General features: G+C 37.1%; 1 protein-coding gene across 1 annotated transcript; it reads right to left on the bottom strand.

Annotated features, from left to right (window-relative positions):
- Positions 1-441: 441 nt before the first annotated feature.
- Positions 442-4,787, bottom strand: LOC139698594 (neuropeptide SIFamide-like). Its single transcript, XM_071597436.1, has 3 exons — positions 4,732-4,787; positions 3,258-3,418; positions 442-1,470 (listed from the first exon to the last, which is right to left on the bottom strand). The coding sequence occupies exons 1-3, from the start codon at positions 4,785-4,787 to the stop codon at positions 1,373-1,375; spliced, it is 315 nt and encodes a 104-aa protein (XP_071453537.1). The 3' UTR covers positions 442-1,372.
- Positions 4,788-16,058: the final 11,271 nt, after the last annotated feature.

Genomic DNA, 16,058 nt, shown 5'->3' with positions numbered 1-16,058 from the left:
TCATTCGCCTTTGCAGCCGCCTCACTGAGGAACAGACGCCGGCCGGGTGGACCACATTTCGTCTGGCTCCCATCCTTTGACATACCAGGCATGGGTGACCCTACCAGAAGCAATTATCACTTCTCCCGACAGGTCAGTTCTAGGGGTTATTATAACGCATAAAACCTTCCACCACGTCAAGCTGGAGGTACGTGGGATAGGTGAATGCATAACATATTCAAAATAAATGTCGGTTTTTCTACTTGATTTATTTCTGCTGTTTAAATCCGTCTCATCGGGGGAATAGGTTGCGGAATGTGTAAATGCTTCATTTGGTACTTGAATATTTATTTAGACATTACAACTACAGCTTATAAACATTATACATACAAAAATTCCATTCCTTGATGACTTTAATGCAAGGGATGTCCAACAATTTAAGTTGAGGGTTAGATTTAGAATTTTTCTGATGCCCCGGGAAAAAAATTACTATGAGATAAGTATACTACAATTATTCTCATGTTATCGTAACTATTCCTATTCATTGCCAAGAAAATTTCTCATCAAACATACATAATATTAAGGAACATCGAATTTGATACAAAATTCATTTTTTCAGCGAGAGTACTGTGGTCATTATATAGTTATAATCAAAATTTTGGATTTATTTCAAACAAAATTATACTATCTAAGTTACCATTGAGATAGCTTGTTTTCGGTTATTTAAAATCTTTACATTTTGGTGCAAATGAAGTGCATTAAATAAGGTTTCTGCCAGTAAGTAAAACATTAGCGGTTTTAATGCAAATCCATAAAAATAGCTACCATGACATTGCGTCTTCATTATCCCGATAGGCCGTGTTTCATGTCTCTAAAACTACTGATTGTAAAGAAATGAAAGGACGGCAACCTATCCGTAAAAGGTTGCCTTATTTACAATCCATGCCTCAAATGAGTGATTGAGGGGGGCCCAATTAACCCTTTTAGCGGAAGGAAGTTTTTATTTAGTTTCTATGCATTAAAATGGATCAAGATCACGAATATATTGTGTCAGTATAAATCAAAATAAAAAAAATCGAAATCATCAAAAATCGGACCAATTAACTTTGTAGCAGATAAGAATTTAAATACGTGTCATCTCATCGCCCAACAATCAACTCCTTGTTAAACAGGACCAAGTTTCCAAAGATTAAGATGATTATGAATGGTTTTCGATTTTCTCTGCAATGAATTTTAATGTTGTTGTTGGACAGCCCCGCTTCGAAGAGCTCATATGTTTGATCGGAACCTGAGGGCGATGGCTTTTGGTCCAACTTGTTGGTTGGTGCCCCCGTGTCCCTCCGGCGAAGGCGGCTGTCGGGAGGGCATCCATCACCTCGATGTGCTGCGCCTCTTACGTGGAGTCCTGCGAGACGGGCACCCACGAGGAGCAAGCCTCGAGGGCGACTTCACAGAGGGAGGGGTACGCCGCCACTCGGGATTCGGCGACATCTGTCGGGATAGAGAGAATGCTTGACGTATTGTTCTGACGCTACATAAAAAAGGCCCTTTCAACGCGAGATTAAAACAAAAACTCAGAGTTTCAAAGAAAATAGTTCTTCTATTGGTTCACTCATACGGAGCTTTCTTGAGAGAAAAGTTATTTAAAAAAGCCAACAATTAACTTCCGTCTTTCACGGAGTAATTATGTGAATTCAAATTGTTTAATTTGTTTGTTGTCTCAGGCGTAACTTTGTGGAATTTGCATAACATATTGAAATGTAATGAAATAATTGACTTTGTAATTCCACACGCTTTATTTAAAAACACGACCAGGTTTCGACGTTGAACGTCATCATCACCTGATGATGACGTTCAACGTCGAAACCTGGTCGTGTTTTTAAATAAAGTGTGTGGAATTACAAAGTCAATTATTTCATTACATTTCTATATGTTTAATTTGTATTGAAGGCCAAGAATATCACGTTTTGCATTCAATGCTATTTCCACCGCATTGGTCTCGGAAATGTCATATTCACCACGATATACCAAAAACTTGTCGAAGTTCTACTTGTGGCATTAAAAAAAAGGCTCTTTGGTTTAGTTGTGTAGTAATTCCAATGCGATTTAGCTTGACACCGTGTATTTCATGTTTGGAAATAATTTCATACATGATTTAAATAGTCTTCCAGCCTTGTCGAGAAAATCATAAATTAATTATATATATTTTTATAAAGCTCTTACTGATTTAAAAATAAAATGATGAACTAATAAGCAAGTAAATTTAAAAATTCTCGCAAAAAAGTAAGCGGAACATAAAATATTGCACACCAGATGAAACTTCAGCGAATAGTTGGCACCCCCAAAGATTGATCCGTGACTATTGCAGTTACAAGGCTCCTCCATTGTTAGCCTACTCTAAGGAATCACAAATAAAGAGGGCCATAGTCCATTCAGTGACTCAAGAAGGAATTTATATTAGGTTTTGCTCGTTTTTAATGGAGAGAGAGTTTGTATATATTAAGGCTTCTATGAAATGCGTGAAGTGATAAATGTAGCGTTGAGGTACCGTTCTGCGTAGCGTTTCCAGTAGAGACCTCACGTTATTGCGGATTCTCCTTTCAAGGTCATATTGGCACGTTGTTTGATTGATCATAAGATGAGAGAAACATAACTGATTTTGATAATTAACACAGCCGATTACGTTTCATTCAATCGAGAAAGGGAAAGAGACATTGGGTGAAGAATGAGTGAACCATGAAAACAATTACAAATTTGAGGCCCCGGCAATATTATGAAACTGCGCTTGTTTGGGCATGTTGAGAGAACAGATTAAAGTCGAATCAGACAATCATATATGAGAGAAGAGTGAATGCCTTGAGAAGAATGGGTTTTCAAGATGAGAAATGTTAAAAGTCTCAGGAACAGAAGACAAGCATTAAAAAATGTGTGAATGTGGCTGAGGTGAGAGGATTGTGCAAGCATAGGGAAGCATGAATATAAATTAGTGAAAGAGATTAAGTTTCCTCTCTTCATAATTTAAAATAAGGATTCATTGACCTTTTTCCATTTCGAAAGAGAAGGGGGCGAAGGTTATCAATGAAACAAGTGGGCGAACAGAACTGGAAAAGAGCCTGTGGGCATAACTTCCCTTAGACTTACTGTAGAACTCTGAGGGTGTACGGAGAGAAAGCGAATGAGAGAGCTGGAGTAATTTCGTCAACAGAGAACAAAATTCAGGGCTCATCTTGTTGTCAGTTGGATGGAACGAATGGAATACACAGGCGAGATGAACTCACCAGCAGAGGTCCCGCTGCTTCGCTTCCCGAAGATGCTCCCGTTGAATGGCGCTTTCCTGTAGGAGGAGGCGCCGGCGCTCCCAGAGAGGAGGGCCAGGGCGACGAGGACTACGACGAAGAAGAGGACGATTCTGCAGTTCATTGTGGCAGGAGTGATTCGGCTGTAAAGTAAAAGAACGCCAGTGTAGGTATCAGAGAGAGTGAACGGAATCGTTAAATAAACAATGTAGTGCCTTAATTCGGCTAAAATCAAGAGGGTAGGTATATATAAGTATTTCACGAACTACTTCGATATGACTGCAAATAGTAATTAGCGGTTAATGAAATTTTCGTTAGACTAGAGGTGCAAATCCAGCTTTTTGATATTCAGTCACCTATTCAGAACTATCGAGGATGTTTTGGACTGGCAAATCAAATGGAAAATCAAACCTACTTTTTACTGGAGAATTCCTTCATCATAATATTGCCAGACCTCAAATGATGACCCGATTAGTGCAGGAAAGAATTAATTGATAAATTTAGGTTGGTAAATTACGACCAGGTTCAGCCCCGAGCGAGACTCTCTTGATTGGTACGTTAAAAAACTTAATTAATTAAGCGTCAAACGCTTTGGAGTCAAAAGTGAGTGGGACTTCGGCTGATACAACAGCCCAAGGATTCTCATGCCATAGGAGCGCAGATAAACCAACGGGATGGGATGAATATTATTGGAGATGACGTTGAAAAAGAACAGTAGAGTTCAGGCCTCTCGCTGAGTATTTTTTGACGGGTCTATGTGACCTAATTACCGACTTGCCCATAGAAGAACTTGTCTCGTTATGGAATTGCCAAAAGGAGGCATTTGCAAAAAGAATTCACTGAACAGTGAGTATGCCCTGAACGTCTTCGTTTAATTCCGTCTAGTTTTTTTTAAAGATGCATAAGGTAATGCCGATTAAACGAAAAAGAGTCAAATAAGAGAATTGAGAGCAATGTGACCACCTCGTCTAGAAAATTCACTCAGAGAAACGTTACAAGGATCAAATTTAAAGGTTTTTAAAAGATATCTGCGAAAGTCAAACAGAATAATGATTTGAGCAGAAGTCGGCGAATCTACTACGGAGATATTATTATGAATGTATAAGTAATCAAACATTTAACATTTCTAGGGAATCTTTGGCATAGAGGCTTTTCCGATTATTTTACATCGTCATTAACGCTTCGATTAAGAACTTATGGGGAAAACGTCGACAAAAGCAAAGGCAATAACGAATCTATGTACATCTGCTGAAGAATGATTCTTAAATGAAAAGTGAGAAGAATAAGCAGAGATATAAAGTTTTCGTATATTAACGGAGGTTACTCTGTCAGATATAGGCACTTGAAGCCGACAAATACTGTCATACGACTTGAGACCTTAAAGGGGACGGCGTTCTTGATAAATTTGATGGGAATCCCATCTCCGTTGTGCGAACAGAGGGAATAAAAGACTCACCAGATGCTTTGCTGATGCTTGCGGTGGAAGGCTCTGGCCGCGAATGGTGCCTGCATTGCCCTAGGCCAGGGTTTTTATAGTGGATCCGGGGTGTCCCTTAGGGACGGACGAGGCGAGATTGCATGCGTCGGGGAAGGGGGAACCTAAGGGGCGAAGGGGTTTGGGAAATCCCGCCGATATTGAGAGCTTCATCAGAGGCGTGAAGTTTCATGCGATCGCTGACCCATATTGCTGTTCTTCTATCGTCGAAAATACAATTTCAAAGTGAGGGGGTCTTTCGTTATGACGCATTTCACAGGGTATTTCATACCGTATAAGACGTATTTCATCCAATAGAGAATATTTAAAGCCACTACTTGTGTTGGAATTATTGATAGACGTTTAAGGTATCCAGATTAGAAGAAATATAAATCGATGAGGTATTTTTTGGATCAGTTTTTTCCTAAGACGTTAGAGGAAAAAATAAAAGTATCAGAGAAAACTTTTATTTGATAATATTTAACATACTCGTATATCGTTAATATTCATGTACTGAAATCATTTTCCGCATTTAAGTACGCGTTTAATCACAATTAAGTGTGTACTTTTTGTGCATATTGTCAGATCAAGTTGTGAAGTTATGTGAGACCCATGAATTAAAGCCTATAAAGTTTATTGCAGAATTCCTCTTGAACTCACCGATTTTGCTCGATATGCCATAGAAAGAAATGTGTAATATTTTCGGGAGATTTATGTGATCATTCGACCTTTTCCTTTTGGTCTTTATCGATTGATAATCCGATGAAATTAATTAATGCATTATGGCCTATATTAAAGGCCAGTCAATATTTTAAACATTAGTCCACCGATGAAGTTCTTTTCCAATTCAAAAGAAACTGCGGGAGATGCCGCAACGGTAACTTTTAACGGAGTCATCCGCTAATGTGCATTTCAACGCACTTTCAAAGCACTCGATCGGATATTGAGGGATCTGGGTTCGAATCCCAGTCAAGGCGAATGATTTTTACACTCTGAAATTGTTGCAATTTTCTTTTCCAATATTCTTCCCTTCATAGCAGGAGTTTTAAACATCCTATTGCCCATACACTTTTCCTGCCTGCATTGCCCAAAATGGAGAGCTCTTCAATTCTCCTGCCAAGGCTCCTTCGCTTGTTTTCCTTTCTGTACATCTTGTTTTTTCCTTTCTATTTCTCACCAAAATCTTGAAAGCTTGCTAGTAAAATTCTATTTTCTTGCATCGACGACCAAGTTTCACACCATAAATTCATGCCGATGCAATGATGAACGATTTTTATCAATTTTGAAAACATTCTTTCAAAAATAACATGCGTTAATTTTGTTGCAAAATTCTTTATCATGTAACTCGATATACTACTGGTTGAAAATACGTGGTAGATTCAAATTATCTTATTATGCCGAACAAAATTACAAAAAATGAATAACTAACAAATTTGTTTTTTCTGTCCTCCTGCCTGGTTTCTTCCCAGGCACGCCTACCCTGTGCATACAGAACAACCATCTCCAAATATGTATACCATCTTCAGAAGGTGGTGACGCGAAGAAAGCGTTGCACAATATCATAAATCTTATTTTTTTACTTGTTCTTGTTACTACTCGTAGTTGTTGTCGGATAAATTGAGGGCTAAGTGGATTGATACTTTATATTTAGTGTTTCTTAGTTATTTTGTAATAAGAGGGCGAATGATAAAAAAACTACATCATTTGAAGAGATGAAATTTCAAATTCAATCAATTGCTACTAAAAATTATTAGTTATCCCTGATTTGCCCTTCTTTTAAGAAAGACCATGGACATTCGAGCCGGATTTAGAATATTGGCCGTAATTTTATGTAATTAAAATTTAAGATGCACGAGGTATTATCGTGTAAAATAAATAATAAAACGGTAAAAGTGAAGATATTTTAACGCGGTAAAATAGTAAACATTCTTATTTTGTTAACCATTTATCGCGGAATATTTTTGAAACCTCATATTCCCCTGGGTTCATTCTCCTCAATAGGGTTGGAAGAAGAGACTTATAAAAGAAGAAGGACCATGGTCGGAATCAATCCTGATACAATGTATTTCAGTATGATGTTTCATATTTTTGTGAATGAAATGTGCTTTCTCTTTCGAGCACACTGCAACCCTTACTTCACCCGAATGGCCTAGTTCACCGGATTGTTCCTAGTCCTGACTAGTCTGGAGGGAATTTAACAGTTTCTTTTTAGTCTGTATTGTTCAGTTATTATTATCAATATTGATATCCTACTGTTAATGGTAGTTTTCGTCGATCGAAAATATGTTGCTCGGATTCTCAATATTCTTATGTCACTCAAGAGAGTTCATTCATTCTCTCTCACCTCTGTATGTTGCATAATTTTGGAGCACATTATTGTCAGTTTCATAATGAAATATTAACTTGATAATATTAACTTTTTAAGTGACAATCAACACGGATTCAGGAAAACCCTCTAATGCGAGACCCAATTAGAATTATTCACACATGACTTACTTTTATTCGGTGAAAGTAGTTGGCAAGTGGATACGATCTTTTTAGATTTTCAAAAGGCATTTGATAAGGTTTCCCTTGGTAAACTTATTCATAAATGAAATGTTGCGGGTATAAACAAGGGCGCAATGAATTGGGTCAAAGATTTTCTTTCAGAGCGGGAACAGAGTGTAGTCCTTGACGGCGCTTGTTCCGACAGCAAACGAGTGACCTCGGGTGTACCTCAGGAAAGTGTAATCGGGCCGTTGCTTTTCTTGATTTTTGTTAGCGATTTGAACGGCGAAGTAAAACGTGAAATTAGGATGTTCGCGGAAGACATGGTGATTTATCGGGAGATATATGGGGATGAGGATCGTTTAATTCTAGCACAGGATCTATATTGCATTATTAAATGGTGTTCAAAATCGGAAGTGTCATTAAAACTTAATAAATGTTCGGTGGTAAGTTTCTTTAAAAGATCAACGTGATTTGTTTACAAATTAGCTGGAGTTGACCTAGAAGTTTGATATGGTTAATACGTACCAAGGTGTTACAACCACTGAAGACTTAACTTGGGGGACCCAAATAAGTAGTCTGCGGGTAAGCATATACAAAATTGGGATTTATTAGACGCATTGTCGGCAGAAGTGACTTTAAGGTCAGAAACCTTGTTACCATGCTCTTGTAAGACCTCGTTTTGAATATGCATTTTTTTATAATATCCGAGTGAAAGCAGCCTCATTCGGGAAAATGAGAACACCCAACGCCGGGCAGCCCGTTTCATTAAAAAATCTTACGATGAAACGAAAAGCGTCACTAAAATGCTTCTGGAGTTGGGGGTGGGGATCATTAAAAGAAAGACGATTCAATGCTAGGTTGAGCTAACTAAATACATTCAGATACGCATGTTTCAGCACCGAGTTCTCGCAAATTATTCGGTGTCCAACATAAATTGGTCGCAGTCCAACATACATTGGTCGCTAGGATCATGTAGATAACATTCGGGAAATAGATGCCAGAACTAGCAGACTCAAGGACTCCTTCTTCCCACATACAACATGGGATAGCAACTATAGGGTTATAGACAGCAAAAATTCCACTGCCATCCTCAGCGTCTAGGGAATAATTAAGTCTATGCAATAGCATGCACTTTCACTAACCTCGTGTGTTTCGTTGTCAAAACCCTATCCGTATGAACCCATTAGAAAGCCATTAAATAATGTAGTGCTCTTTACGGTATTGCTTGCTCTGATTTGTCTGTTTTTAAGTTTCCTCTTCCATCCCTCGTCTCTCTCTGTGGGAGGGACCCTCCCGCTACCTGCAGCGTTGGGTCACATTCCCCACCTGTCTCCTTGGGGAAGGAGACCGTTGTATGTTGCATGTCCATGTGGTAGTGGAATTCCGCCTTCTTACTTTTTAAATTCTAGCTTGCACGTTATAGGATAAATTTTTTACTGCATCCTAAGGTACAATTGTTTGTCATTTGATAGTATATATATTTGCATGCATGTAAGTTGAAAGGGTTTTTGCATGCATGAAAATATACGCCACTGTGGGTATAGGTTTGCATCAATGTGTTGATTTTGCATATTGTTTTACTCTCTTTTCCGGGTGGTGACCTACTAACAATACCAATGCCCCACGCCCTTGCGGTGGATTGCGGGGTATTATGTATATGCAGAGAACATCAACAACTGAATGGCCGAGGGGAGCCGAGTAGGGATGTGAAGAGTTCAACGCGTGGCGAAAACGGAGTCACCGCTGGCCCTCGTGAGTGTACAGGACCGCCTGTGGGATGGGAGATTAGGAGGTCAACTTGAGCGAACTAGCTATCGCTCTTTTCTTAAAAGGCACTCATTCGACCCTCAGCGAGGCCATTTCAACGGGTACCTTCTTTCCTAGGATGTGCCTTAACGTCACTTACCAATGCATGACCCGTCCCATTTGAGACAAACCCTCTCACTTCGGTCAGTCGCGCTTGAATCGCGACTGACCGATTCACCGCTGCCTCCCTTGCGTTCGGTAATCCCTCCTTTCCCTTCCCGTATAACTTCCTCATCCCTACTAGTCCACCAACACCCATCCATCTTCGTCCTTGACTCTTCCAATCGACCTCCTTCTTTCACACTCCTCCCAACCACACACTGACCTTTCCCCTTTCACCATCCTCTCGCTCATCCCCCCCCCCAAGCTGTTCACTATTTAAAAGCGAACGCGTTTAGTAGTAACCCAATTAGTATGCCACGCATGGATAACCTACGGTAAGGCAGTTGTCGCGCATTGGACAATCCTTTTTTTCTACACTAGAACGTAGAAATTCCGCGCTCAACTCTTACACACTTCCCTCTACGTGACATGGAAATCATTACTTTAAATAAAAAGTAGGCTTTAATTTGACATGGTACCATGTAATCATTGAATTGTTTTGCTACGCAAAAGTAAATCCATTCGAAATTGCCATTTTACACCTTCGGTGCTGTGTGTCACATATCGATTCAGAGCTGTACCTCATCAAGTTAGATGGGTACAGGGGGACATTATTTACGTAATCAGCTGCCATTGTTTCCGTTACTGTCGTTTACAGACAGAAAACCCCAGCAACGTGAAAGAAACGTTGGCTCTAGAAAAAAGATTGATATTTACACTCGTTAATGCAAATAACTCTAATTTTATATGATACTGTTCAATTAAATTTATCTCTTATCCGTTTCTAAACTGTTCACTCAAAATAAATACATCAATTTGCATGTCATTCATCTTATTCAACAAGTCATTTCGAGAAGCTAAGGCAGAGCGTGACAGAGAAAGAGACATAAATGTATTGCATTCATTATTATTTGTTTAATTCGTAATAATATTGAATTTGAATGGCGCACAATTTTACTTTTTGTGACATGAAAATAATGTACCATTGTTTTCTAATTTTTTGTGGTCGCGTATCGCTCGGGGATCCCGTACATGTATTTATTTTTTTAATCAGTTGGCATGTTTTATCTCCTCATCATGGTCTTGTCATCCAATTTAATGTGTGCACAATTCACAATCAAATTTAATGTGTGCACAATCGAATGAATGAAAAAATACTAGCTCGGTTGGATGCAGTTATTCTTATCCCTTATCGTCAGCGGGTAAAGTGATATCTGCAACTCATCTGTTCTATGTTAATCCCTCTAATTTCATTGAAATGATTTTTCCAATTGTGGTGCGATGTGGCAAATAATATATTTTCATCATCATCGCTAAAGAGAACTTCCATTTTATGCTGGACATGTAATCAGTAACTTAATACTCCTTCGCTCCTTGCATAATTTCACAACCTTAGTTCCTCTAATAAATCCGGGAACACTATTCAGTTTATCATAACAACGTTTGACAAATTTAGCTCCCCGCTGCACGTGATCTAATTCGTAAATCAATGAAATTACTTCATTTGGATATTCAAACAACATGTTTATATATATACATATATATATATATATATATATATATATATATATATATATATATATAGTTTATATACTAGCAACATATTCTAAATGAGGTGTAAAAAGTGAAAGATAGCATTGAAATTTCTCTTTCGAAAATTGCCTCAGAATATCAAAATAAGAACTGATATAACTTGAGATCATTTTCCTCTACCACCAAGAAAAGCATGATGAAGTCATTTTTAGAGCATTGTGGAATTAAGTTACACACCTGCGGGGGCGGGCAAACAAATTTTCATCTTGCAAGCTTAATTCAAAAACCATGGAAAAATGGAATGACTATATACAGGCTGATAACTTTAAAATAAATTTATTATGGAAATTAAAGTGTTACGTGTAAGCTAATAATAATAAAGACAAAGTAAGTAATCAGAAGGATATTTTAGTGCATAGGGTCTTTGCTTAATTGTGGGTTTGGACTGCCAATTTATTTTTAACTAATCGAATTTTAAGTGCACATACTATATGCAACCAGCAACATATATATGAATGTACAATTGCATAAAATGTAGGATATACAATTTCTTTTTCAAAATTTCTTCAATTTTTTGGCAGACATTTCATTCATGATTTCTCTTTGTTCTACTTGACTCGCGATATTGACTTAAAATTTTCAGTCCTACTGGTTGCTTTTTTTTATTACTTCCACTACAACTGCTGCAGAAGGATCATCCTTTCCTGAAGCCCGAAGAATTACCCAAGTTCTTCAACCATTCTTGGGGATCGAGATTGTGCGATGGCTATCGTACTGGCTTCCAACCCAGATGGCCCGGGTTCAAATCCCGGCGGTGTTGAATATTTTTCAGTGGTATCTCGATCCCTAATTGAGATGCTTTGTGGAGGGAACATTGAGTGAGTACGTCGTCCGTCGGATGGGACGTTAAGCTGCGGACCCCTTGGCGTCTTTCGCAAAGAGTAGGCTAATGCCGACGCCGGGTTTCTCTCCACCCTTGATTCTTTCCTGTCCATCCTCTATGGCGCAAATGACCTCAGCTGTCGGTCGCCTTCCCTAAATACTACTACTTCAACCATTCTTATGAGTAAAACAACCCTAATGGCATGAGTCATCAAACATTGAGTGGCATAGTTAAATTACATTCAAACCAAAGATCAGTCCAAAGCCTCTTGGCATGTGCAAGCTACACATTAGATTATTTTCCAACTCGACAATTGCAGTGTCCCAGTTGAATATGGTTACCAGAAATTCACAAAGGAGCTTGAGTGTTTCTGATGCAGTTTCTGAACCTCAGTATTTTAACCAAGAAGGGTAACTTAAATATGCTGATATTTAAGGATGATTAATAATTGAACATCCTAAATGCAAAAAAACCCCCAAATTCAAGATTGCTTTAATCATTGTAAACCAGAAATATCACATTATTGTAGTTCTTATGTACTCATGATTGGCATACGGTTGCTATATGCATGTATGTACAATAATCATACGCTATATTAACTCGAAGTATAACTCTCGAAAATAGTAATGTGTTTTTATATTTATGTCAACTTTAATCGTTTACACCTGAGTAATCTGAGACATGTAGAGGTTTTGAATATCTCCTATCCACCAATCCAAATCTTCCAAATTCACTCTATTAAAAAGTCTTCTTGCAATCTATTAAACAGACAGATACATCCTGATTTTATTCAAAGTTCCTATTTATTAGTGCCACCCTTGCTGCCAGGGTATCATGTTTGTCACTCCTCTATCTGAAACAAAACTGATTATCTGATCCCTGAGTAATAATATGTTCCCCTCTCTATCCTCTTATTGATTTCCCTGAGTAACACTGTAGTTGCAAGTGTAATATAACTTGTTTTGTTATCCGCAAATTAGGTAGTCTTTCCCTTTTTCAGAATAGCTACTAACTCTCATCTTATGAAATATTCTAGCCAGTTACTCCCTCATAAATTCTACTAATTAATCAATGAAAACTCCCATGTTCTTCTAACTTTTAAGTAGTCCTGTAGGACTGTTGTTTATCCCATGGCCATATTTGATTTCCATTCCCCTAATGTCCTTTCTATCTCTCTATCAAGTAAGGCTGGACCTAAGGCATCCTCATCTACTTCATATTCTCATCATTATTAATATTAATGCAATAGTTGATCAATTGGTCAGGTGGTAACATGAGGTGGCAAAAAAAGAAGTTCTATAAATATTACTCCTACAAGAAGTAAAGCATGTATAAAGAGACATAAGAAACATATTCTCACAAAAAATGAATCAATTTCTTCTCAGTCTGGTCATAAACATTCCAACATGGTTTGGAAAGGGTTCTAAGATACTTTAGGATAGAGAATTCCAATCTTCTATCCCGCAATTTAGAAAGGAATGTTTTCCTATGTTAGAATAATGCCTTTACAGATCTATCTTAAAGTAGTTTTTTAAAAAGTTATAAAAGTAGTTACATTGCCTTTCCTCCCTAGATAACAGGGCTTTTCCAACCTTTCTGTAATACCTTTCTATGCATTGTTTCCAAAGTATGATTGGTTAATGCTTTCTTTTTCCTTGAGTCGAGTGATTCCCAGCCTGATTTTTTCAACATTTCGGTAGCACTAGCCTTTCCCATGAAATCTCCCATTAAAAATATTGCGGCTAGTCACTGAAATTTTTCCAATTGTTTAATCTCCCTGGCAAAATAAGGATCCCAAACTGATTCTTGACATAATCCTTGAATCATTCCTGGTTCACTTATACTAATACTAATATTTTGATTTTTTGAATGTTTTTTAGAATTTTCCCTCCTTATCTCCGGATAGATATTTAACCTTTCCAAACTATGTACTCATTTTACCTTTCCTGGTAATAATTCATATCATCGCACTACATCTTCAACCTAGCTTTTATTTGTTTCCTGCTTCGGTTTATTTTTGAACTCCTTATATTTCCATCTACCTAAATCTGTGTTTACATCTTTTCATTTCCTGCTCTTGCCTATGCTTTTGAACATCTCGTCTGTAATCCATGGTTTTCCTCCCTTTTTTTATTTACTGTTCCTATAGCTTTGTTTGTGGCTTTCACTATACCTATAATGATATATTCCCATATTTCTTCTGTTTTACCCACCTATCTTTCCTCATTCATAATTTTCTCTGCAGCTCACTGATATACCTATTTTGTTATTCTGTTTAATGTCCTCAGCTGTCCTTCTTGTTTTATACTCTTTAATTTGAAAATACACTTATTTAGGGCTGAAATCTGGATCCATTTCATGCTGCTCCAAAATCTGTGCCAAATTATAGTATGTACAGCTTAACTGATTCCTTTCACGGCCTTTGGAAATTTTCCATGCACACCTATATCTTTTGTAGGGTCTAACTCAAGTGTTTATTGTGAATAAATTATTTCTACTGCAGAACTGTGTTATTTTCCTCATGTGGTCATACCTTATTCCTTAACTGTAGCTCCTAACCTTAGCATCATCTCTGCCTTTGCCTACCATATTATTCCAATTCCCCCACAGCAGTCAAATGTTTCCTTCCAGGAAAACCTACAAAATTTTCCACTAACTGTTTGATACTTTGATGTCTTCCCATTTCCCACATTGCTTGGTGTCATGTATATTGGGACAGCAATAAAGTTTGCTGTTTGGGAAATTATTTCTGGTAACAGTGTAATATGCTTCATGTTTACTATGTTTCTTCTTACCCTTTTTATTCAATATTATTGCCACTCTTCACTGGCTCTCTTCCCATGCTTACTTTACCATCTCACTTCACACAGCATTGCAGACTTTATTTGCTCATTCCATCTCTCTTTATATTAACTCATTTTCTGTCCTCAACATTGTCCTAATATTCCAAGTCCCTATCCTCACTGGCTCAGTCCTCTTCCACATATTCTGTGATGCTTCTGTTGACTTCTCTTTGCAAGGATTTCATGTGATGAAGGCCACAAAAATTAGACTCTTCTACTGCTGGGCAAGGCATATGGTCCCATGAACCAAATACCAGGATTGGGACAAGATCTGTCCTCACCTGATTGAATATTTTTATTTAGAAAATTTGAATTTTATAATTCCAAGCAGATTTGAATTAGACCTGTATTCTCATGAAATGGGTGTGAGTTGTTGGTAGGATGTTTAATTTTTAAGGTAATTTGATTATTTTCACCATATCAATGATTTGAAATGGTTGGACACTTCAGTTGGGTATGTAAATAGACATTCCATTATTTGGAAATACCCTTATAATTTAAATCAAAAGTCATTTGGCATATAAGCATTTAAATGTAAAATTGGAAATCGAACTTTATTTTCTTTAAGAAAATGGTCTCTATATCTTCCTAAAATATATTCGTAATTACCCTCTGCAAAGTAAGATCTTTTTAACATCTGAAAATAAATGGTCAAAAAGAAATTGTACTCTGCTTGCAATTGGATAATCCCTCCATAGGGTACAGTATGGAAAAAGGTTTAAAATAAAATGCATTCGTATTTTCTAATAGCCTATTGAATAGAAGAAATAACATTTTCTCAATCTATCAAAAATTCTAAGTGAACCTGAAAAGATTTCTAATTTTCCAAATAACATAGGTTGAAATTCAAATGAAAATTATAAGTATTTACAGTTCCATACTGAAATAGCCATAAAATTTTGATATCCAGCCCATGCTTGAACCAAGTATTTTAAATTCAAAGGAACTGCAAAGCAGGGAACATTATTGTAAAAAATTAATTTATGTTTAAGGCTGAGATAAACATCATACATCAGTAATTGTGAGAGCAGAAAACTTATTAAGTAGAGTTAGATGCTTTTCTTAGATTTTAGTTAGTTTTTCTTTTTTTGAGCTAAGAATTCTGGGCATCAATGATAGTTTATAACAGGTTATTACGAAATGCTTATTTTAAAAATGATATGATTGCAACAGAGGATGTAAATCTTGCTCGCCACATGAGATACTTTTGAGCAAATCTATCATTATGATGTTTGCTAGGTTGAAAATACTTCTATAAATTTGAATTTAGCATAAACCTTAAAGTAAATTCTGGCTAATTAAATGTTATTACATTTTGCTGTATAAACATTCATTTCATCAAAGTTGAAATTGGCTGTACGCAACTTACATGGATGGATGTATAAAAGGAACTTCCCAAAGTATGTATAAAACTTTTGAAGGAACATGAAGAAGAAAAGATCTTGCTTTCTGGCTCTTTCTACTATTGTGGTTAACTGTCACCATGATGACATTGCATGAATGTTTCACGCTAAGATACATCTCTAGATAAGGGGCATTCTTAAGTACCCATACTGAAGATTTCACTTGTAGATTTATTATAGGAACATGAGGCTAGCATTACTTTTTGAAAATGATTAATATCTACTATAATAAAATGATAAAACAAATTC

Source organism: Hetaerina americana, unplaced genomic scaffold (assembly GCF_022747635.1).
Source record: "Hetaerina americana unplaced genomic scaffold, ioHetAmer1.1.p SCAF_9, whole genome shotgun sequence".
Classification (NCBI taxonomy): Eukaryota; Metazoa; Arthropoda; class Insecta; order Odonata; family Calopterygidae; genus Hetaerina; species Hetaerina americana.
This window is presented reverse-complemented; position numbering and strand designations above follow the sequence as displayed.